This window comes from Poecilia reticulata, linkage group LG3 (genome assembly GCF_000633615.1).
Source record: "Poecilia reticulata strain Guanapo linkage group LG3, Guppy_female_1.0+MT, whole genome shotgun sequence".
Classification (NCBI taxonomy): Eukaryota; Metazoa; Chordata; class Actinopteri; order Cyprinodontiformes; family Poeciliidae; genus Poecilia; species Poecilia reticulata.
Window position 1 is genome coordinate 173,169 of NC_024333.1, and position 22,874 is coordinate 196,042.

Sequence of the window (22,874 nt, forward strand, 5' to 3'; positions counted from 1 at the left end):
TCAGGGTGCGGGATTTAGGGTGGAATCCTCCATACATGGTTAGTAGCTTCCGAGTCCGTGGTCTTTATCTCTTCCATTGGCCATCTAATTATTCCTGCAGGGTACCTGATTACTGGTAAGGCATAGCTGTTTATTGCACGTTGAGCTGGCTTCTCAGGACTTGGCTTATTTGTTGGAGGTATTTGGCCATGGTTCCTTTCCTTGTGACCTCATCGAGGTTGACATTTGCTTGTGGTATTCCCAGATACTTGTAACTGTGCTCTATGTCTGCTATTGTGGGAGTGAGACCTCTTCTGTGTGAACGACTTTCCCTCTCTTTGTAACCATCCGACCACACTTCTCTAGTCCGAATAACATCCCAATGTCAGTGCTATAGATCCTGGTGGTGTGGATCAGTGAGTCGATGTCTCGCTCGCTCTTGTCGTATAGCTTGATGTCATCCATGTAGAGGAGGTGACTGATTGTGGCCCCATTCTTGAGTCGGTATCTGTAGCCAGTCTTGTTGATGATTTGGCTGAGGGGGTTCAAGCCTATGCAGAACAGCAGTGGGGACAGAGCATCTCCTTKGTATATGCCACATTTGATGGACACTTGTGCAAGTGGTTTGCAGTTGGCTTCAAGGGTGGTTTTCCAYAGCCCCATCGARTTTGCAATGAAGGCTCTTAGAGTCCTATTGATGTTGTACATCTCATTCAATGATCCAAGTGTGTGGCATTGAGCCAAGCCCCGCACAGGTTGGTGTGTCAGGTTTTGCAGTCTCGGGCGACTGTGTGTGGCTCCTCTGGTGTTTGGCTCCTCTGCTGTTTATGCCTATGCCCTTCTGTGCCTTGCTCATGTATTTATCCATGTGCCCGCTTATCTTAGCCGCTATGATGCCTGACATGAGCTTCCATGTTGTAGAGAGACAGGTTATGGGCCGATAGTTGGATGGGACTGAACCCTTTGAGGGATCCTTCTGGATCAGGATTGTGCGCCCTTCAGTTCAGCCATTCAGGGTGAGTCCCATTTTGTAGCAGCTGGATCAGTTGAGTTGCCAGTCTCTCATGGAGGGCAGTGAGTTTCTTCAGTCAGTAGGCATGGATCATGTCAGGTCCTGTCCAGTTTTTCCATACCTGAGACTCTTTCTTGGACATCTGCCACAGTGATGGTTACCAGGGCTTGCTCAGGGAGGTTGCTGTGGTCCTCTCATATTCCCATGTGCCAGTATGTTCAGTCTCCAGCCTTGGTGGGTCTGCTCTGTTGTTATTGTAATTGGCGTCGGGATTGTCTGGTGTTCATTTGGGCCACGATTCTCTCTAAGGTCAGTTGCTGCCTTGTTCAGCTTTGATGGTTCAGTCATTACTAGTTGAAGTTAACTCCCCTCTGACCTGACGTCCTGGCTCCTCCCCCTTGCTGTAGCATTTGTGTCTGTAGCATTCGTCAATCTCAAGTTGTGATAGCAGTTGCCGTTTGCGGATGTTGGAACACTGAGCTGAGTTTGGCAGTTAGTGTTGACTGGGGAGGTTGAACTAACCATTCCTTCCACATTCATACACATGCATGTAGCCCATTTCCGTCTTGTTTCAGTAGCCCATTTTCATCAAGGTGCTCTGGTTCCCCAGCACCTGACGCAGACGGGCGACGTCTGAGCCGGCATGTCATGCTTATCAATGTCTCTCTCATGGTATGAGGTAGGCTATATAGCTCAAAGGGTCTTGCCTAATGACCCACACTGAATAGCTCAATGTCACTGTTGTATGTTTTCGCGTTTTCTCCAGGCATGCTTTCCCTGCCAGCATCTTGCACCCTGCTATTATGTGCTGGACTGTCTCAGGGGCCACCTTGCACAACCTACGCCTTGGGTCTTGTCTGGTGTGGTAGATCTGAGCCTCTATTGCTCTGGTGTTTAAGGCCTGTTCCTGGGCGGCCAGGATGAGAGCCTCTGTGCTGTCCTTGAGTCCAGCTTTCTCCAGCCATTGGTAGGTTTTCCTGACATCAGCCACTTCAGTTATTTGTCGGTGGTTTATCCCATGTAGGGGCTTGTCCTCCCATGATGGTACTTCCAGCACCTTGTCTTCTGTTCCCCATTGCCTGAGACATTCGCTGAGCACATCGTCCGTTGAGGCTTTGTCCTTGATGTATTTATGGATCTTGGATGTTTCATCCTGGACAGTGGCTCTCACACTCACTAGTCCTCTGCCTCCTTCCTTACGGYTCGTGTACAGTCTCAGGGTGCTGGATTTCGGGTGGAATCCTCCATDCATGGTTAGTAGCTTCCTAGTCTTAACATCCGTGGCCTTCATCTCTTCCATTGGCCAGCTAATTATTCCGGCAGGGTATCTGTTTACTGGTAAGGCATAGCTGTTTATTGCACAGATCTTGTTCTCAGGACTTGCCTTATTCGTTGGAGGTATTTGGCTGGTTTTGCAGCCTCTGCTATTTATGCCTATGCCCTTCTGTGCCTTGCTCATGTATTTATCCATCCACTTATCTTAGCCACTATGATGCCTGACATGAGCTTCCATGTTGTAGAGAGACAGGTTATTGGCCGATAGTTGGATGGGACACCCTTCAGTTAACCATTCAGGGTGAGTCCCATTTTGTAGCAGCTGGTTCAGTTGAGCTGCTAGTCGCTCATGGTTTCAGTCGCTCATGCTGTCCAGTTTTTCATATGCCACAGTGATGGTTACCGGGGCTTGTTCAGGGAGGTTGCTGTGGTCCTCTCGTAGAGAGGTTAGCCTCCCTTTCCCATATGGGTCTGCTCTTTTTTTATTACCCTGGTTGGGTGGCGAAGAGCCGGTTAATCCTCCTGGCTTCATTCTCTCTCGTGTATCTCTTTAGGCGGCTGGCCAAGGCTTGGAGMCTTTGTTTGGCAGTTTCGAGTGCTTCAGGTATGGGCATCTGGCTGTACTTCCTGGGTACTGATCTTTTCATTGCACCCCTTTGGAGCGCTGACAGGTGACTCACTTCCCTCCTTGTTATCTTGATCTTAGCCTCTAACCGTCTTTTCCATGGTACCTTTCCATGGTTTCCATTGCCGTACCTCGTCAATCTCAAGTTGTGACAGCAGTTGCCGTTTGYRGATRTTGGRACACTGAGCTRCTAGTTGTTYGGCAGTTAGTGTTGACTGGGGATGTCGAGCTAACCATTCCTCCCACAGTCTTTGCATGTAGCCCCTCTGACTAGGATTACTTGAGTAGTAGCATTCCAACAGATCCATGTYTTCACCTCTCGCCCATTTCCGTCTTGTTCCAGTAGCCCAYTTTTCATCAGGGTGCTCTGGTTCCCCAGCACCTGACACAGACCTTGTTTGGCCGGGCGACGTCTGAGCCGGCATGTCGTGCTTATTTGTGTCTCTCATGGTATGAGGTAGGCTATATAACTCCAAGGGTCTTGCCTAAGGACCCACACTGACAGCTCAATGTCACCATTGTATATATATATATATAATTTTTTTATTTTTTATTAACCTTTATTTTTGGGCTAATTAGCCATTTATAAACAAACTCCTTGTTAGACAGTCCTTTTTTCAAATTTACTAAAATATCTTCACTAGAAACACATCAAAATACTTGGTTTGATTCTGTGTTTTTGCACTAAGTAACCACTGCTATTGGTATGATATGCAGCAGGGAGAACTCTGTTATGTTTATGTGGCATCACACCTTAGTGAAGGGCAAAGATAAATATTTTCATTACTCTTCTCTTAATATTAAATTAGCTAATGATAGATTTGGTTTCTTAGCTTCTTGTGTGTTTTTTAATTATAATTTTCCTCATGTGTTTAGCCCTTATGGATGAACACATGAAGGATGAACACTTGGCTATGCCTTGATTTGTTTGTGTATCTGGATTGCTTTGGTTGATGTCAGCGTCTGGGTTGGATTTCATCTTAAAAGGAGAAATAAATTTACTGTCATTGTGTTCAATACTTATTTAACCAGTTGTAATTCTGGTGGTTGTAACCTAAAATCAAATGTGATATAATGAAAATGCTTAGAAACTCTTATTTAAATATGATTTTCTTAATCTCACAAAGTACTGTCTCTTCAGCTTACAATGTTTAATTTTAACAATTTACTTCGAAACATTTTTAAACACTTTCATTATTGGACATGTGCATATATCTAGTACAAATAGAGGTAAAAACTACAACTTAAGACTAACATAATTTAAATAACTAAATAAATACGAGTATTGCAAAACAATACTTTTGTCTGGAGAACTTACTAACTCTGTAGGTGTTTTGAAAGGACCAGAACCCCAAAAGATGCATTTTTCCTTCTGTGCAGTCAATAGAAGCAGTTTGTCAAAAGAACCACCAGATATATTATTGGCTCACTAATGTCAGCAGGCAACTTATCACACATAGCACTGAAACCAACTGTCAGATCAATGTTGTGCAAGTCTTTCCCTTTGGCAGCTGTCCACTAAAGCAGCGGTTTATCAGTACACTTTAGTCACTGTTTCAGAGCAAACATACTTCATGTGGAAAAAGCTTTTGGAAGGATGGAAAACTGAGAACACCTCCTATGTTTGTTGAGTGGGTGTAAATGCAGGATGGAGGGTTGAACTCCCTCCAGGTGTCAGGCTCCACTGAGCATGCCTCTCTGCTTCGCTGGCTGGACAGCCGCGCCACCAACATTTCTATGTGCTGACCAGTCACTACTCCTGTCTGTCCATGAGTTTACAACTTGCAGGAGGTAGTGCTTGGGTGTCCCTGGGCACATCCCTTCACAGTTGTTTCAGATCGGCCGCTTCATCGCTTATGGAAGCTGGGACTGTGAATTATATGAGACAGTTTGCCAAAGGAGCCCACCATGTCCACAGTCTCTTGTATTTTGTCTGGACTGAGCAGATCAGGAACATCCGGCTCTGTGGGGACAGCATGCTGAAGGGTGTTTAACCTGGGAAGAAAGCGGGCCAGAGCTGGAACACCATGGTCTGAGCCACTGTGTCTTTGCTGGTTGTTTCCCAAACTGAGGAGGGCCCCGTGTCCATCAGAGGTGTAGATGTTGTAGCCGTCTGCCTGGATCTGTTCTCTGAAGGTGCAGTCAGCTCTGCTGTATGTTTGCTGGAAAAGATCAGAGACATTCTGATGTGAGCTTATCCAAACATATTGAGTTTACTTCCCAATGTATGTCGTGTTTTTTGACACAAAAGAACTGTTAGGTAGTGCATTTATTTGGAATTCTGGGATTTCACAAGATCTTTCTTGATTTGCACTAATTAAATTTCATTTTATTTTTTTCATTTTTATTTCTGTTTTTTATTCATTTTATCTTTTAGTCGTAATGGAGAAGAGTTACACAATAAGAGAGATTGGACACTTCCTGGATTTCTGTCACTGGCTCTGTTGTATTACATGAAAATATATTATGAAGAATCTGTTTACAGGCCTTATATATTTGTTGTTTTATGACAGTAGCTCCCTTTATAGAAATGAAACAACAGCAGCAGAAACAAAATCCCTCATATGGTCCTCTAGGTTCTTCGATGGTTGTTGACTTTGGCAAAAGACAGCAAGCCAGAGGCCAAGGTTGTTGTTGCTGCTGCAGGTTCTTTCATTAAGCTTTTTACTTTGCAAACACATCCTACCCCGCACCGTACTGGACAAAGGTTGATGAACCTGTGGACTGTTTGAATGGCTGAGTAGCATGTTGTGTTTTACAAATATGAAAGCTGATTGACAACATGAGAGAGGACAGCTTGGGTCAGCAGATATCTCTCTGGAACTATATTTGTCAATGTTCCGACACTGTACTTGTATAGTTACACTTTCATACAAATTAGTAAAGTATCAGTAAAAACTGGTTCTAAGGCAGTTTTTACTGCCAATTAATTTCACACCACATGCATTATTATTTCCTACTTCATCCATTTCTTAAATGTATGCAAACAAAATAAATATTTTTGGTTTCTAATTTGGTGGGGATGTTTTTCAACTGACTGGAAATAAAAGGTGTTCAAATGTTATATCCTATAAATATGCATATTCATAACATTATCTGAGAATCTTATACATTACTTTCATTTATTAAGTTCTTAAGTTGAGGATGACGGACCTCAACTCTAGATGCCTTCTAGGCATCACATAACCCCGTTTCCTTGCAGGAGATGCGAGTATCTAAAAAAAATTATTGAAATCATTGACAATCAAAATAGAATGAATTCATGCTTGGATGGCACTAAAAGTCTTTTGTTAAACAGCACTAAAACTGCAAAAAATATCTGAATGATAAAATATCTAAAAGTTTTAGTTGTTTAATTTAAGCTAAAATAGCGTAGAAGTTACTTTTAAAAAAATAAGTTGCAGTATTTTTGGCCTTTAAAGCATTGTCATAATATATTTAATTTATGTATTATAAATAAAATATTTGTAATATTTTATTTATAAATATTATAAATAAAATATTTATAATGTTTATGTGCAGGAGACTCGTTTGAGTCATATTGTGTACCTTGGTGTGATATTAAGTTCAGCTTTCTGTCATTAATTTTTGCAAGGTGGCAAACGTAATGTGACGTAAGAGCTGTTCCTCTCCTGTGTAGTTTGCACACGAAAGCTGAAATCTCGAAGGAAATCAGGGATTTCCACTGAATTCAGAACTACCTGAACTACCTTACTGACAATATTCAACATTGTTAATGTGTAAAAGATATTCATAATTTTAGTAATTAAAACATTTTGTTTCTCATATTGTTTGCAGACATAATCAAACAACCTCTACTTGTGTTCCTTCATTGTATGGTGGGATGGTGTTCCACCCTCCCCCACTCTGTACACCGTTGATTGGTGGGCGGGGCAGATGCCTTTATAGTTGGGCAGGCCGCGCGTGCATCTTTGTTTCTCCCACTGTGGCTACAATCGGCGGCTACATGTCGGCATGTGTGTTTGGTCGACTCGTCTGCGATCTTAAGTGCCCCTTTTGCTATCCGTGGCTGGGATCATGGTTGGTTTTTGGGTGCTACACCTCGGCTGCAGCTGGGGGTTGCTGTGGCTTGCGGCTTCCGTCTGGTCCTCACCTGCTGACCCGCTTCCTCCCGGGTTAGGCTGTGTTTCCACCCCTGGGTAAGCTACCTGTCATTTAGAAGCTTTTTATTTCTTTTATCTGGATCCAGCGTTAATGGGTTTTCTGTTTCAGTCGACTGATTGTGTTTGGAGCAGCAGCGCTTTGGACGCACTGCTGTCTTGTCTTGCCGTTGTTTGTTTGGGCCGCTCTCAACTAAACCTGTTGCGGATTGGGCAGACTGTGTGGGCGGGGCGTTACTCCTCTGGCCCCATCGAAGGGCATTTGGAACTGAATGACGACGACGACGATGATTTGTTCGTTGTCGTCATTCAAAATACTTCAGTGGTTTGAAGTATTTTCTTTTACCGTTTTGTTATTGAAGTACTAATTGCGTTTGCATTGCATGTTTTCTTTTTGTTTTTACTACTTTCTTTTGCATTGCATGTTTTCGTTTGGAATAATTGAACTTGTCCGTCCTTTTTCCTTATGTGTTCCTTTTGTTCCAGGGATCGAGTAGTAGGCCTGAAGCCTCGTTTTAAAAAAATGTTTTAAAGAAATTGTTTAATAAAATATTGTGCACTGCTAAGTCTGTTCTGGTGCATCTTGTCACTTTTAAAAAGATCTCCACCTGCTGGTCACAATTGTTTGAGTACATCAGAGAGGTTGGAGTTGCCTGGTACTGATGATTGTAGTTGGCCTGGCCATTTTCACAGGACAAAATCAGCAATGGGCAAATTCAATATTTTCTGAGTAGCAACTGGCTCTGCAGTACCAACCGAGGAGCAAACTGTGCTTTTAAAGATTTGTTGTAAAAGGAATACACCTGAGTCTCTCACTCATGCAGGTGAGTCACCGCCTCTCAGCTGTTGAACTTTAATTGAATTTGTAGACTGTAAAAAAAAAATAGAAATAACAAAACGAATTCAAGCAAACTTTATGAGAACTGGTGATGCTGCTGTAAACATTCCTTTTGTTCAGAGGGATTTAGGCAGTCAGGATTTCATGAGACAAACATTGTAACCTTTGCACCTAAAATGCAACATCAACTGCACAGTAGACAGGAATCGGTAAAGTGCCTGAGGGTGACCATGGGCCAACTACTACTTCATATATCTAGTAAAAATTTAAACTGGCCATATTGGTTAAAATTGTGCTGCTTATGGTTGGATTGTACTTTGCAAAGTACAATTGGGAAATTTAGAAAGCTTAAATATATTGGACAATTTGCTGCTGTACCTGACTTGATCAGGTGTGTTTTGAATGTCATAATGTGGTGAAAAACGAGTACTACAAGTAAGCAATAGAAAGTTTTATTAGATTTAAACACAAATTTCATTTGTGCAGGAGAAGTAAAAGTAGAATCAAGAAAATATGCAGAACTGAAAAATTGCTCAAATTAAACTTGTTAGTTTGTGCTGAGTTGAACTCAGCACAATGCTGCTAAAAGGTAAATGAGACCCATTTTCCAAGATGAAACCAATTTTAGTTTCTTGTGACTTTAAATGTCATGTGTAAGAAAAAAAAATTGATTAAAACATTTTTGAAGTCCTTTTCTTTGTGGAACATTCTTTTTCTTAAGGATTACAAAAATTGCAATGTGCAAAATTTTAATTTTTATCAAGTTTTTCTGACTTAATTTTCTTTTTTCAGTCAGAAAAAAAAACATTTTTACAGCAAACAACCAAAACACAACAAAAATGTCTAGGTCTTTTATTTTTCATTATATTTTTCTTATTCAACACACAGGAAAAAAACTTTTACTGTAGCAAAAACATTTTTTTTCTTTTCCTGTGCGCTGGATGAGAGGGGGAAAAAAACTCTGAAAGATCATGCAACCAAAAAATTTTTTCACTTGCCCTTCAGGACTTAAGCAAGAAATAGACTTCGACAAACCACATTTGAAGGTACTCGAACAGGAAAGAGGGTAATGAGAGAGATGGGGAAGACATGTGGCAAATGTCGCAAGGCTAGGAATCAAACCTGGGACTACCGTGACAAGGGCAAAAGCACAATGTGGATAGTGCTTTTGCCCCTGCACCACCACAGCACCCCCTTGCACAGAATTTTACATTGGAGAAAAAACTACAATTTGACTAGACTTAGAAAATGGATCTTCAAAAACATTTTCCTTCTTTCCTTTCTGGGTTTCCATGGCAAGTGTTGCCTTGGACACCTATGGCCCATTTTCAACCAAGATGGTCTCAATGTGAGCCGGGGCTACGGTTGTTACCATATATAGCAGATGTTACAAATCACTTCATCAGAGGGGTCTTTAAGTGTTGTGATGCTCATTGGTGGCAGAATTTGTAAAGAAAGCCGTTAAGTCAGTCACAACTCCACTGAGTCAATGCAGTTACTCAAGGTCAAATGAAAAGTGTAGATGGGGCAACAGTTTCAGGACACTTTGCTACTAGTGTCTTAGGAGAGACGAAGTTCAAGTAATTGCAATTGCAAAAAGGGTCTTTAAACTCTGCTGACATCTCTCCTTTACTGTTTCTGTCATCTATTTGGTTTGTTTGGTTCATTTTGTTAATACTGTATTTAAAATTTAGTTGATGGTGATTTAATTAATTCCTAACAGGATGGACAGACGGACCACTCATAACTTTTACTGAATAGCTTACAGTTGAGTACAATCTACCGTCACTCTCCATGCAGAGGAAGCGTGTGGTTGCCACTCCTCTGATCACAACACGTCCAGGGCCAACAGGTTGGATCTCCAGCAGGCCTGCAGTTCAAATGTTTACATGTGAAAACCTCAGAATCTGTAATCGGCTGCTGCTGCAAGCTGTGCGAATGTTTAGACTTACTGTAAAGAGTTTGATCTGTGGAACCGTGGATTTGTCCATCCTCACTGATCAGTAGGTGCAGTCCTGGTTTGGCTGCATACAGATGCCGGAGCCGGACTACTTGGCCCCAGCCATGGGTGACATGTGGCCCCTGGTCCATCACTGGCATGCAAAATACTCCCAGAGTAAAAAGTTCACCTAGAATGAACACAAACAGCAGCATGGTTTGTCAAATTCCCGCTGAGTCCTGGGCCTCTGCTTTCCTCAGCTGGTAGTGGAGTAGTTTATCAGTTTCATCCTAACGCAACCCTTTTAAATGGAGTCCTTATCAGCTCCTGATAACCCTCTTTCCCAAAGGCAGTTCTCAGAAGCAGTCCACAACACACCCCTGCACGTCATCCAACTGAATGTGAGCTCTGGCTTGGCCCCCGACCAGCCCCAAAGCCAACCTGTCTCACCTCAGAACTCATTCACAAACTTTTAGAAAAAGGTAAACACATTATAAAATACAGTTAACTACATGTTCAACACACTTCATCTTTTACACGTAAAGTTTTAAAAGTACAGTTTTGCAACTGACATAAGTTTTCAATTTTATCCACACTTTTATTTTATTGTTAAAAAAAATATTTTAGTTAGAATATTTCAGATCAAGTTCATAGAATAAATAAGCAAAGATGCAACTTTTGAGTTTTTAATATGCAGTCCAGACACACAACACTTTTTCTGTCATAACGCTGTGACAAGTGAAAAGAAGAACTTATGATAGTTGGAGTTGGTTGATTTTTTTTTTTTTAGAAACTGCTGTAACTAAAACTGCTTCCATTAAACTTATCCAAATGCCAGATAAAAATCATACTGATAAAAATTTTAAACAGTATATTTTCTTTTGTTCCTTCTTTCTTTACATTTTTTGCTTTTACTGCCCAGTAAACTATTTTAATAAACTATCAGTGATTCTTGACTAATTTCTGTCAGGTCAGTCATGTCAGAACAGTCATTACAGACAGCTCTTTCCTAATGAAGAGGAGCGACACAATGCCTGCTCCTCCAGGGCCTCTGGGGGGCTCCAGAGGGCAGCGAACGCTCTGAGGCACACATGTTATAGAGCGCTTTGCAGTTCACAACATAAATGAGAACAATTATAAAACAACAGAGGATATTGGCCCCAGCCATAAACTTTGGGGAGCCAAAGTTAATGAAAAACAGGCTGCAGAATGAATATGAGCAGTCTGGGTTCTACAGCTTGGAAACGGCCCCCAACAAAGTGTTCTGATCAGATAACCTCTGACAGCAGGAGGTCTACAGTCGAATCAAGTCAGTAAATCAGAAAGCAGACTGTCCATGTAAAGGCTTAAAGCTTAAGACAAAAATTTTAAAATGACATTTAACATTTTGGTCAAGCCTTTGGTCAAGGACAGCTTTTGAGCCTCAAGGGGCTTCAGTGATAATGCAGACATAGTGAATAGACTAGATGTATCAATAAGTTATTTTATTTAAAAAACTCCATCATACAGATTATTCCTGTCCGACATTCCAAGTGTTTATGATTCAGAATTATAATGATTGTCTGCTTACAACCAACTTAATCATACAAGCTTTAATTTTTCTGCAAAATCTTTAAACTTTGCAAAACATTCTTTTTCAGTTGTTAGCAGATTCTTTCCTCCAAGAGAACCAGACTTTCTGTGAAAGTGTTTCAGTCAAAGAATAGTAAAGACCAATCAAATGTAAGCAATGCTGAGGTCCATAGAAAAGACAAGATCACTGAAAACATGAGGAAGAAAGTTCTGGTCAGATGAGATCACATGTGATTTTTATTTAGATGAGGGCACCTATAATGGCCCAGTCAAAGTCCAGATTTGAATCCAGTTTAGAATTTGTTGTAAGGCTTGAACATTTGGTATGAACTAACTGAGCCTGAGATATTTTGCAGATAGGATGGGCAAAAAGACATTAGACCTTAAATGACTCAGAGGGGCTTGAATCCACTTGTTACTGAAGCCATTGTGCTATTCCCCTCCTAATTTACAGTTATGCAGCACTTTGTGTTTGAGTTTCAGATGAAATCCCAATAAAAACATTGAATGTTTTACCATGAGTAGTGAGTGAGTTCAAATAGTAAAAATAAGTTTTGCAAGACTCTCTAAATACTCTAGGTTCTGCAAATATACCAAGTGAGAGTAGAAGTTTAACATTTCTACTACAGCTTTGCTTTTTTTATCTAATTGTTTACGAAGAGAAATGAGACCGTGCAATGTGAAGATGTTTTTATTGCAATAAAGTAAAGAGCTGGATAAATGGATTACTACTCCCTTGTTATTGTGTCTTCTAACAGGCTGAGTCTAAAGAATCCATGTGTCTTCTACCTAGGATCCCATTGCATGTTACAAAGTGATTTCAAGAGCAGCAAAATTGCCCATTTTTATTTGTGGACAGGTTAAAGTCTACAGATTGGTTGAAATTCAAGCTGTGTGCTGAGACTGGGTCATTCCACACTCCAACAACAGGCTTCTTTCCTCTCTTATCACATTCTGGCCTGAACTTCCGCTGTGCTGCCTTCAATTTACATACAAGTTAAAGTATAATCTGAGCAAATATCACCATTCACCAAATGCCCTCTTAGGCTCACTTGTCTACGCTTCTCATTAAAAAGGTCCTTATGTGGTCAGACTGATCCACTTTGAGAGAACGCACTTCTCTGTGTTATGGTACTGAAATAACTTTGACTGCATTAGCTAATGACATATTTATTAAAAAACAACAACAAACAAACAAAAAACTGGAATATGAATTAAGCTTCTTCCAGCAGCACTGTTATAGAAGCGTTAAGTAGCCTTTAACACACGGTTGTTTGTTAACTCCTCCTGACAGACAGGACAGTCAAAGTGTTTTCTCCCTGCATCACACATTCTTGTAGTTCATTCTCCTCTTGGCTCCGTTTCAGGTTTTTCTGACCACAGCCCTCTTATTAAAACTTATTTCTTACTTGACGATACAGCTTTGTTGTTTCCTCTGCATGAACAGTCAGGGAATCGGAAAACCACAGTTTCCCATGCTTTAAGAAGTAGTCTTAGAATTTTACTTGAACTAATGACTGTTCTGGTGTTGTCTGAACACACAATCCCAGAATATGTGCACCAGTATAATATATTTTTAAAAATATGTCTTAAAGAAAACAATAACTATTTGTTTGACTTGTCAAACATCTTCCCTGCTTTATTACCATGTCTTTATTGCTATAGATCTTTGCATGATTTCCGCCACTAGATGGCAGCCTTTGATGTAAATATCTCCTGAAGGCATGTGAGTGGAGAGAGGCCATGAAGTGCAACCCTTTTGAAGCCATTTACAAAGTTCTGCTTGTTGCTTTTGCCAGATTAAACTTTAGCTCCACATAAACACTGATCGCTGCCTCACTTTTCTGTAGAACCTATTGAGGCAGGCCAGCTTTTCTCATCATTAGTATGATGCTTACTCTTTGGATTCTCAATGAGCACTGACAGGTGCTCATCTTAGCAGAATAATGCATTTCACCACATGCATCTAGCTTATAGATCCCCAGACACACAACTGCAATCCAGCTGTGTGGTTTTTATTTATTTTTGTCACTGGAAATATTCCTCTCATAATCCCGTTTTAAGACAAACTTTAATGTCTGAACTGTAGAAGTCAGTGGCTGCCACAAAATCAGTTGTTTTGAAAATGATTAAAGTTTGCTGATTTTGGCTAACTTTAAACAGTTATTTAATTTGATAACAAAACCTAAAAAAAGTCTGTTTGGTTTAAACAGACTTCAAATGAAGGGGTGTGCACAAGACTGACATGACACTGTCATAAACATAACAAAGCACTTGTCAGGAACATCAAGAAGTCTTCACGGATATTTATGACTGTTGTCATTAAATGTCATTCGGTAACTAATGATGCTTTTAATACAAAGTTGACATTGTTTAAAATGTCTTTGTTACATTAACCAAGTGTTCTCTTTTGTCATAAATATGTCATAACAAGTAATAATTATCAAACTTTAAAAAGTTATGTATCTTTGTCTATAATTATTACTGTGAGTTTTAAATGTGACAATTATGAGACCATTATAATTGTTGTGCTTCTGTATAATAACAATAAAAGCGTTGTGATTTTGATACTGATTATGTTAGTCTAACAATGCCATTATGTGTTTTATTATATTCAGTGTAATGTGCTTTGGTCTTGTGTTAATTGCCTAGCAGGTTTCTTGGTCATTTAAAGCAGTGGTCCCCAACCCTCGGTCCATGGACCAATTGGTACCGGGCCACGCAAGAAATAATGAAATATTTCCGTTTTATGTATTATTTGAGTCTGGAGGATCTTTTATTTTGAAAAACCTTTAACCAGATTCTCTCTGTTACTTGCGTGTCAACATTGAGCCCACAAGCAGCAAAATGAGTAAGAAACAGATCAGATGTCTTTGGAAAGTTTCTTTGCAAAGGGGAAGAGGCCCAGAGAAGAGACAGGAGAATGGATTTATCCCGGACCGGTAGGTGAGTCCCACATTACAAGCCGCTCTGCGTAACATGCGGCGACCGGCCGCTAATGAGGCAATGAAGCTTCAAATTGCTTCGCCACGTAGAGACCAAGCAGGCTGTGGATATAAGCAACACTTAGGGTGTTATTGTCTCCCATCACTCCCAGATGGGACACTCATTGCAGAGAAACAAGCTCAGGGCTCCCATTAGTCATTATCGTGAGTTAAAATTTTCACGAAACTAAAATGTTCGTTTTTGTGGCGTATCTGTACCTTATTTTGAAGGGATGTATAAATGTTACCATAGTGACCAGAGTCAGAGTGTTTGGGCAGTGGTCGAGATGAGATGAGTAGAGCTTGTGAGTCTTAAGTCTGGTTTAGACAGAAAGATTTAAGAATTGTCGGCCGATTTTCCAAACCTCTGTGACCACAGAGCTGATAAAAGTACAACAGGTTCGATGGGTTCGTGTTCAGCCACACGGCAGGAGCAACACAAACCAATTCCAGTCACGAACATCACGATTATAGAAGAAAATCCACAAAACTCCCAACATAGCATATGGGAATTTAGAATAACCAAACATGAATGACGATGTGGAAGCAATAGTGATAGTTTGCGGAGTCATTTTAAGAGATAAAAAACGTAACAAAAAGAAAAGGCAGTGGATAAAAGACGACGGGAGCAGCCGCTCTATTTGCTGCACTATGATTTGGAGATGACTGTGTTTTTTCATAGTTAACATTTTTAACTGAATAAACATAATGACCTTTAGATTTAATAATAAACATTTCCACATATCATCTCCGATATCCACCGGACTCTCAGTTGTGATATGTCAGCTGTTTGGGATTCCCCTCTGTTCTTACGTCACCGCACTTTCTGATTGGCTACCCGTCACATTCAACAGGTTGTATTCTCTTTCCCAATCAGGGAAAACCCCACAGGCTGCGATAAAAAGGCCAAGACAACGCAAATTGGGTATATTCAGGATTTATAGGGAACACCAAAATGCAGAAGCCTTATCTGACGAGTCCATGAAACAGCGAGGATTTTTGATGAAGTTAAACTCCATGTAATTTTTTTAGAGACATTCAGAATTTGTTTTTATTTTATCTGATGTTCTTGAGCATGTTCAGCATGTATTGCCCAAGCTTCAATCACAATCTCTATCATTGTCTTAGCTTAAGGAAGATTGTTTTTCTCCCAAGTAAAGGAAAAAGTTTACTTGTGATGTGACCTGCTTCAGCTGCAGTCAAATGTAGGGACCAAAATAAATATGTACAGAAGTTATGTGGACACCTGACCTGGTCTGGCCAAGGTCACAGTGAAACACAAATACCAACAAAGCTCCAGGGAGCAGACTTTGAATTTTAGTCTTGGCCCAGATATTTAGATGATTCCATAAGTAAAAAAAATATTGTCACACCCAGCTCAAAGGCGAGGACAAAAAAAAAGGGAGACAGACGAGCGGATCTATAGAAACAATAATTTATTTGATGACCAAAATACGCTYCGGGAGATCAARCCAGCCAGTCAGAGAGAAGTGTGGACCAATGCTGCTCGTTCCGGTCTTGTCCGGAGGGCAAACAAGCAGACAGTGACTGACTAGACGTCAGTATTTATTATCTGCCGGTGAGTACAATTAACAGCCCATCTACCTGCTTCCTGAAAAGAAACCAGCAAACACAGAGGACTAGAGACACCTACTGGAAAGGAGGGGATCGTCACACTCCCCCCCCATAAAAATGGAGTCCCAACGGGAACTCCAAAAAAACACAGCGATTTAGCCTAACAACTAGGTGACAATTACAAATACTAATGGACTTTGCAGTCTTACCACAATCACCCATTCAATCCCCACCTCAATAGCTCAGCCACCCTAGCCACTGGAAAAGCCTATAAGAAATTGGAGAAAAGGGGACTGAAAATCAACTACATAGTACATTAAATCTAAGCACATGGTGCCCTGGATAAGGCGTCTGCCACAATATTATCCGAGCCCCTAATATGGTGGATATCCAGGCAATAGGGCTGCAAAAACAACATCCATTGCCTCAATCTGCGATTCGGACACTGCAATGAATGCAAAAATGTTAGAGGATTGTGATCAGTATAGACCACCAGAGGAACACTGCCAGAATCCAGGTAGATTTCAAAATGCTGCAAAGCCCAAATTAGTGCCAGTGTTTCTTTTTCAATGACAGAATAGTTCATCTGAAAATGGTTGAATTTTTTAGAGTAAAAACTCACAGGTCGATCAACTCCATCATCATCTTGCTGAAATAAGACAGCACCTGCACCTACATCACTTGCATCCACMTGCAGGTCAAAAGGATGATCCAATCGTGGAGCTGCAAGAACAGGGGAAGAACAAAGGACAGATTTGACATCATCAAAAGCTTTCTGACAGGAAGCTGACCAGGTGTATTTCACTTTATCCTTCAGCAAATCTGTCAATGGAGAAATCACCGTAGAAAAGTTCTTACAAAAACTGCGGTAGTACCCCACAAGACCCAGGAACCGCTGGAGTTTTTTTTTTTGTTGTTGGTACGGGATACTGTAAAATTGCAGTTATTTTGGCTTCCACTGGACGCACCAGGACACCAGGACTAAAACACCGACGTTCCACCTTACGGTCATAGATGCGCTTCATCTTCTCCTGAGAAGAGGTCAACTTCTCCCTAGCCATTTCCACCCCCACATACAAACGATGTTTAAASCCATTGACATAGTCAATYAACTTACTYGGAGGTTCTGAAGGAYTCACAGCCTCATGTAAYAGTTTAAGCGGCCCACGCACYGSATGTCCAAAAACAAGCTCGTTTGGACTAAAACCAGTGCTCTCTTGCACCACCTCACGAGCAGCTAACAGAAGCCATGGTAAGCCATCCTCCCAATCCTGGTTTAACTCCACACAGTAGGTACGCAACAAAGACTTGAGGGTCTGGTGGAACCTCTCCAGAGCACCTTGACTTTGAGCATGATATGCAGAAGCCCGATTATGCTTGACCTGCAACAGTTTCAACACTTGTGCAAACAAATGAGAAGAAAAATTTGAACCTTGATCAGACTGCATAACTTTTGGAATACCAAAAATAGAAATAAATTGGGTCAGAGCCTTCACTACAGACCTAGCAGTAATAGTACGCAGTGGATATGCAGCTGGATATCTTGTTGTCTGACACATTACAGTCAACAAATAATTACTCCCTGCCTTAGAACGAGGTAAAGGACCAACGCAGTCAATAATGAGGTGTTCAAAGGGTTGCATAACCACCGGAATTGGATACAAGGGAACCGGCTTGATGCTCTGGTTTGGCTTCTCTGCCATCTGACATGTATGGCAGGTTTTGATATATTCAGACACATCCCTTTTTAACCGAGGCCCAAAAAAAATAACGCAGGATATAATTATAAGTCTTGTGGACCCCCAAATGACCTGATTGATCATGGGAAGCCCGCAACGCTTCACTGCGAAATTTGGAGGGAACAACAGTCTGACAAAGTGAACCCCCAACAAAATCCTCCCCATGTACCAACCATTTCTGCACCAACAATCCATCCTTCAACACATACCCACAGGCCACACTCTCTTCATCAGTGACAACCTGATCAAAAAGATGACGAAGAGAAGAATCTGCTCTCTGCTCCGCCACCAGGTCACTGYGAGAAACAGACAAAAGAGAATCAGGGACATAAAGAGAGAAAAAATCACCATCTTCTGCACCTCCACCTTCATGGTCAGGGACAGATGCAAGACTCAGCACGGCACATAGCTCGTGTCACCGCACAAGCTGTAAAAACCCCAGGGAAACACTGAGCACTCTCATCCAACTTTCCTAGAACAGGGGAAGAAGTTACTATGGGAGCAGGTAGTGGACCATCAGGCCACACCCGGCCACCAGCAAGATCATTGCCCAAGATTACATCCACTCCCTCCAAAGGAAGTGCAGGGCGCACCCCCATGATAACCTCTCCCTGAACCAATCCACAAGTCAATGTCAACTTGTGCAGTGGAACTGGTTCCACCATAAGTCCCATTCCCCGCATCAAAACATGGTCTCCAGTGTTGGTTTCCTCAGAAAAGGGTAATACAGAGCTCAGAATATATGAATTAAAAGCCCCAGTATCCCTCAAAATTTTTACCGGTACCGTAGCATCACTCCCCACCATGGACACATGGCCGTCAGAAACAAAAGGTGAAAAATCCCCCTGGTCCAAAGTGTAGTTCCGTCCTACATCCACCTGTTTAGAGGAAACAAAATCATGTTTTTCAGAGACAGCAAAAGCGACAGATTTCACTTGAGCACTTCGTTTAGGGCATTACCGCTTCCAATGGCCTCTGGCTTTGCAATAATGACATACATCAGATGGATCCCTGCTCGTTCCGGTCTTGTCCGGAGGGCAAACAAGCAGACAGTGACTGACTAGACGTCAGTATTTATCATCTGCCAGTGAGTACAATTAACGGCCCATCTACCTGCTTCCTGAAAAGAAACCAGCAAACACAGAGGACTAGAGACACCTACTGGAAAGGAGGGGATCGTCACAATATCCAGACAAATTGTTGGATCCTGGACTGAAAGAAACCCTCCTGAAAACAGCTTCATCTGTACCTGGCCTGGTTTCACTCATTAGGTTCTTCTGGACATGTCTGCCTGTTAAAGGGAGTTGCTTCTTCACGATGGAGGCTAAATATTTAATGCAGTCCGCTTGGTTACCTACACACAATTTCATTTCTGTATGATCGATGAAACCAGAGAGCGTTGTATCAAAACCGTATGTATGTAGTTGAATATAAATTTGAGTCTGAGTGTGGACATTAAAAAGGATGGAATACAGAGTTCCTGGCATAAAAAAGCAAGAATATAGTGTGGTTGTGTGTGTGTGTCTATTGGACTCTACAACAGCCTGCCTTTAGTTGTTCTTTAAATGATTTTGAACATTTCTTTCTTTCAGTAGATAAAGCAAAGCATGATTGAACTGAGAATACATGAACAAAGTGTCTCTTCTACGTTTTTAAACGGAAAAGCCTCCATGAGTCTAGATTTGTGCTGCTGATGGTTGGAGCAGCTCTTATTCTGATTCGTTGCATGTTTGGAAAATGATTTCCTGGGGCTCTGGATGCTGTGCAGCTGGAAAAATTGGAAAGATTTTGTTTTTTATGTGTCTCTCATGCTGCTAAGCTCACCAGTTCACTGCACAATACTCCAGTCCTGAAGGGCCGGTGTCCTGCAACTTGTAGAAGTCTCTCTGCTTTAGCACATCTGGCTCGGATTAGCTCAATAGCAGAGCTCTGTGGAGCTTGACTCCATGCTATGGAGGAAGTTTCACCATTTAATTCCAGTATGTAGGACACGGACACATCTAATGGTGGCAGGACTCTGGCACTCGAGAAATGCAGTTTGTGATCACTGTCAACACAGAATTCGGGTGCTAAAAAAATCTCAGATCAGTAAATCTAATGTAGCTTTTAGCCTGAGTATGTGAGGATTGTAAATTCACCACAGACTCTGCTCCAGCTGTTATGATGCTGCTTGGTTTTTAAGACACTGACCTGTTTCACTGCAGCAAGTTGCTCTTTACACCAAAGCCTAAAATTATTCATTTAGGATTAAAATAGTCTTTTAATTAAGCCTGTCGCGATAAACGATAAATCAATTAATCGCACGATAAATTAAACCTATCGACCTCATTTTAATTATCGGCTTTATCGTCTCTCCCTGCCTTTTTTTCTTTCTATTGATGACACTGAGTGAAAAAGGCTCAACTCCGGTGCTCTCCACTGACCCTCCCTTCCTCATTTCCTTAGTGTAATGTTCAGCGCACACTACATGAGTTGTCGGCCGACTGCCAGCCCATTTTCAAAACCTGAGACACATTAGCCAACAGAAATCCTATAGGTATAACGGTTCGATCGGGTTCGTCGTGCCGTGTGGTGTCCAGCCACATGGGCACAAAATAATGGCCACAAGTCCAGTTGCCTAATTTATAATCAGGCATTAATCAATGCTTTAGTACAATCTACCTGCAATGCATGTGGCTAGAGTCATCGTAAAGTCCTGACTGAATGAAAATCATTAGAACCTATTTATGTCAAGTTAACAAAGAACAGCTGAAAAGTTACCGGGTTTATCAACTGCAGTAGCAATTTGGCTCAAACTCCTCTCCTTGTCATTTCTATATTCTTTGCACAAAATGTTGAATAAACATTAATGTTGTTTTCACAAATAATCTCCGATGTCCGCTGGACTTTGTGTTGCGCCGTGTCAGCTGTTTGGGATTCCCTTCTAATTTCCCTTCAGAAAGCTCCCAGTCGGGAAAACCCCTGATTTAGATCGGAGCGGCCACGACGATCTACCGTAACACACCACACACACTACAGGATGATCGGTTACGGAATCACGGAATAAGATTTTCGTAAAGGGAAAATAGGGGTAAAAAATTGTGTAGTGTGAACTACTGCATTAGGTAGTGGGATTTGCTCATCTTCTCTATTTAAATCTAGTGATTACTGAAGGGCAATATAGTAAACAGAATTCATAATCTGCACTCTTGATTGAATGCAGTATTTATTTCCACTTTGGCTTTATGTTTAGTTTTTATTCACGTACGTTTTTTGTTAATGGAAACTGAGAATACATTTTATATTTGTTTTTGGTTGTTTTGTTTGTTTAGTTTATCAGTTCCAGTGTTATGTGTTCTTTTGAAAATAAAGTGTATCTATCGTCCAGCAAAATTTGTTATCGTGACAACGATAACAAATTTGACTGGAAGCAATAATATGAGTAATCTGTGGAGGGACCTAAAGATTAGTGAGAAGTCTTCCAGGCCCCAAAAAATCAGAGTTCCTCACCAAAGAAAATCAAAATACTGAAGACAAAACCCAACAAACAACAACAATGACAACAACAAAAAGAATGGGAAAAGCTGTTAAGCAATCAGTTTGATTGCTGTAATGCCAATTAATATTTTACTGTTAAGAAAGGATACACTGACTTTAAACCAATTTTAAATAAAATGGATAAATTATTAATTTCAGATTTAAATAAATTTAGATAAATTATCAATTTCCAAAGTGATACTACGTCTGCATTATTTGACTATTTTGAGATCTACGCAGCTTTGTGATAATCACATCTTTGTGATTGTAAAAATAATTGTTTACCGGTTTAGACGTAAAATTATTTTCATCAAAATTGTTTTAATAATAATGTAAGGAACTTTGAAAAAAATAGTGTGTAACACGTTATTTGAAAGGGGGGTGAAAAAGACTGACATGACACTGTCATAAACATGACATAACACCTGTCATGAACATCAATAAGTCTTCATGAATATTTATGACAGTTGTCATAAAGAGTCATTCGGTACATCATGACACTTTTAATACAAAGTTGACATTATTCAAAATATCTTTGTTATGACAACTTGACATTAATCTCTAGACAAAATGTCTTCGTTATGACAACCTATACAAAATTGTCTTCGTTATGACAACTTGTCATTAACCAAGAAATTATGATCTAACATAAATTTGTCATAATAGCAGTCATGATGATGTAATTATTACACTAGCAAAAGTTTGAACAAAACAATGATTAATATATCCACTCCCTGAATAAAGCAAAACAAGTAGGACAAGCAATAAAGATTTCATTAAAGCTTTATAAACTGTCAAAATGATTTAATAACAGACTCATTAACAATTTCTTTTACATAAACTAAAGTGGAAGGAATAGCACCAGTTATGAATATGTCATTAAGTGTTATTACAGTGTCATTAATATTATCTCTTACCTCAAGTAAAGTGGAACAAGTAGCAACAATTATGAAAATGTCATTAAGTGTTGCTACATTGTCATTAAGTAAAGTGAAACAAGTAACAGTTATGAAGATGTCATTAAGTGTCATTAATATTAACTTTTACCTCAAGTGAAACAAGTAGCAACAGTTATGAAGATGTCATTTAGTGTCATTAATATAATCTCTTACCTCAAGTAAAGTGAAATAAGTAACAACAGTTATGACGAAGTCATTACAGTGTCATTAATATTAACTTTTACCTCAACTAAAGTGAAACTAGTAGCAACAATTATAAAGATGTAATTTAGTATTACAGTGTCAAATGCTATGCTAACAGAGTCATTGATATTAAGTCTTATCTCAAATGAAGTGAAACATACTGGACTACTTATAACTACCATCATAACTGTAGAACAAACCCTTTGTACATTGGAAAAACAAAAGATAACTTGTTCTAAGATAACAGAGGGTTTAATGTCTGGTCAGTATATTGTTACTCTGAAATACTGATTGAAAAACTAAAACAGAATTACTTATTTTTTAAATTAAGAAAATAGGTTATTTCAACAGTAAAATTTTTTGCTTTGATTATGTCAGCCATCTCCTTCTTAATAGCCTTCCTGTAATATGCTGAAAACAGGAGATCTTCTTCTTGTCTTCATTTCCCGGAAGCAGCTCTTTGAAGGTGTCCAGAAATGCTCAGAAATTACAGCTGTTCTTGCAATAGTTAATCATGGTGAAAGCCTTTTCATGAATTCAAACTTGGTGAATCTCTT

The 22,874-nt window shown here is 40.3% G+C and overlaps 1 protein-coding gene across 1 annotated transcript; it reads right to left on the reverse strand.

Annotated features, from left to right (window-relative positions):
• Nucleotides 1–4,032: 4,032 nt before the first annotated feature.
• On the reverse strand, nucleotides 4,033–10,033 carry fgf19 (fibroblast growth factor 19). Its single transcript, XM_008404979.2, has 3 exons — nucleotides 9,803–10,033; nucleotides 9,617–9,720; nucleotides 4,033–5,053 (listed from the first exon to the last, which is right to left on the reverse strand). The coding sequence occupies exons 1-3, from the start codon at nucleotides 10,002–10,004 to the stop codon at nucleotides 4,739–4,741; spliced, it is 621 nt and encodes a 206-aa protein (XP_008403201.1). The 5' UTR covers nucleotides 10,005–10,033; the 3' UTR covers nucleotides 4,033–4,738.
• Nucleotides 10,034–22,874: the final 12,841 nt, after the last annotated feature.

Excerpts from the sequence above, each read along its gene's own strand:
- fgf19 (XM_008404979.2), bottom strand. The coding sequence starts at position 10,004 with ATGCTGCTGTTTGTGTTCATTCTAGGTGAACTTTTTACTCTGGGAGTA. Across the intron at positions 9,721-9,802 it reads CACAGATCAAACTCTTTACA|GCCTGCTGGAGATCCAACCT; the intron begins GTAAGTCTAAAC and ends TTTGAACTGCAG. Across the intron at positions 5,054-9,616 it reads ACGGTAGATTGTACTCAACT|CAAACATACAGCAGAGCTGA; the intron begins GTAAGCTATTCA and ends GATCTTTTCCAG.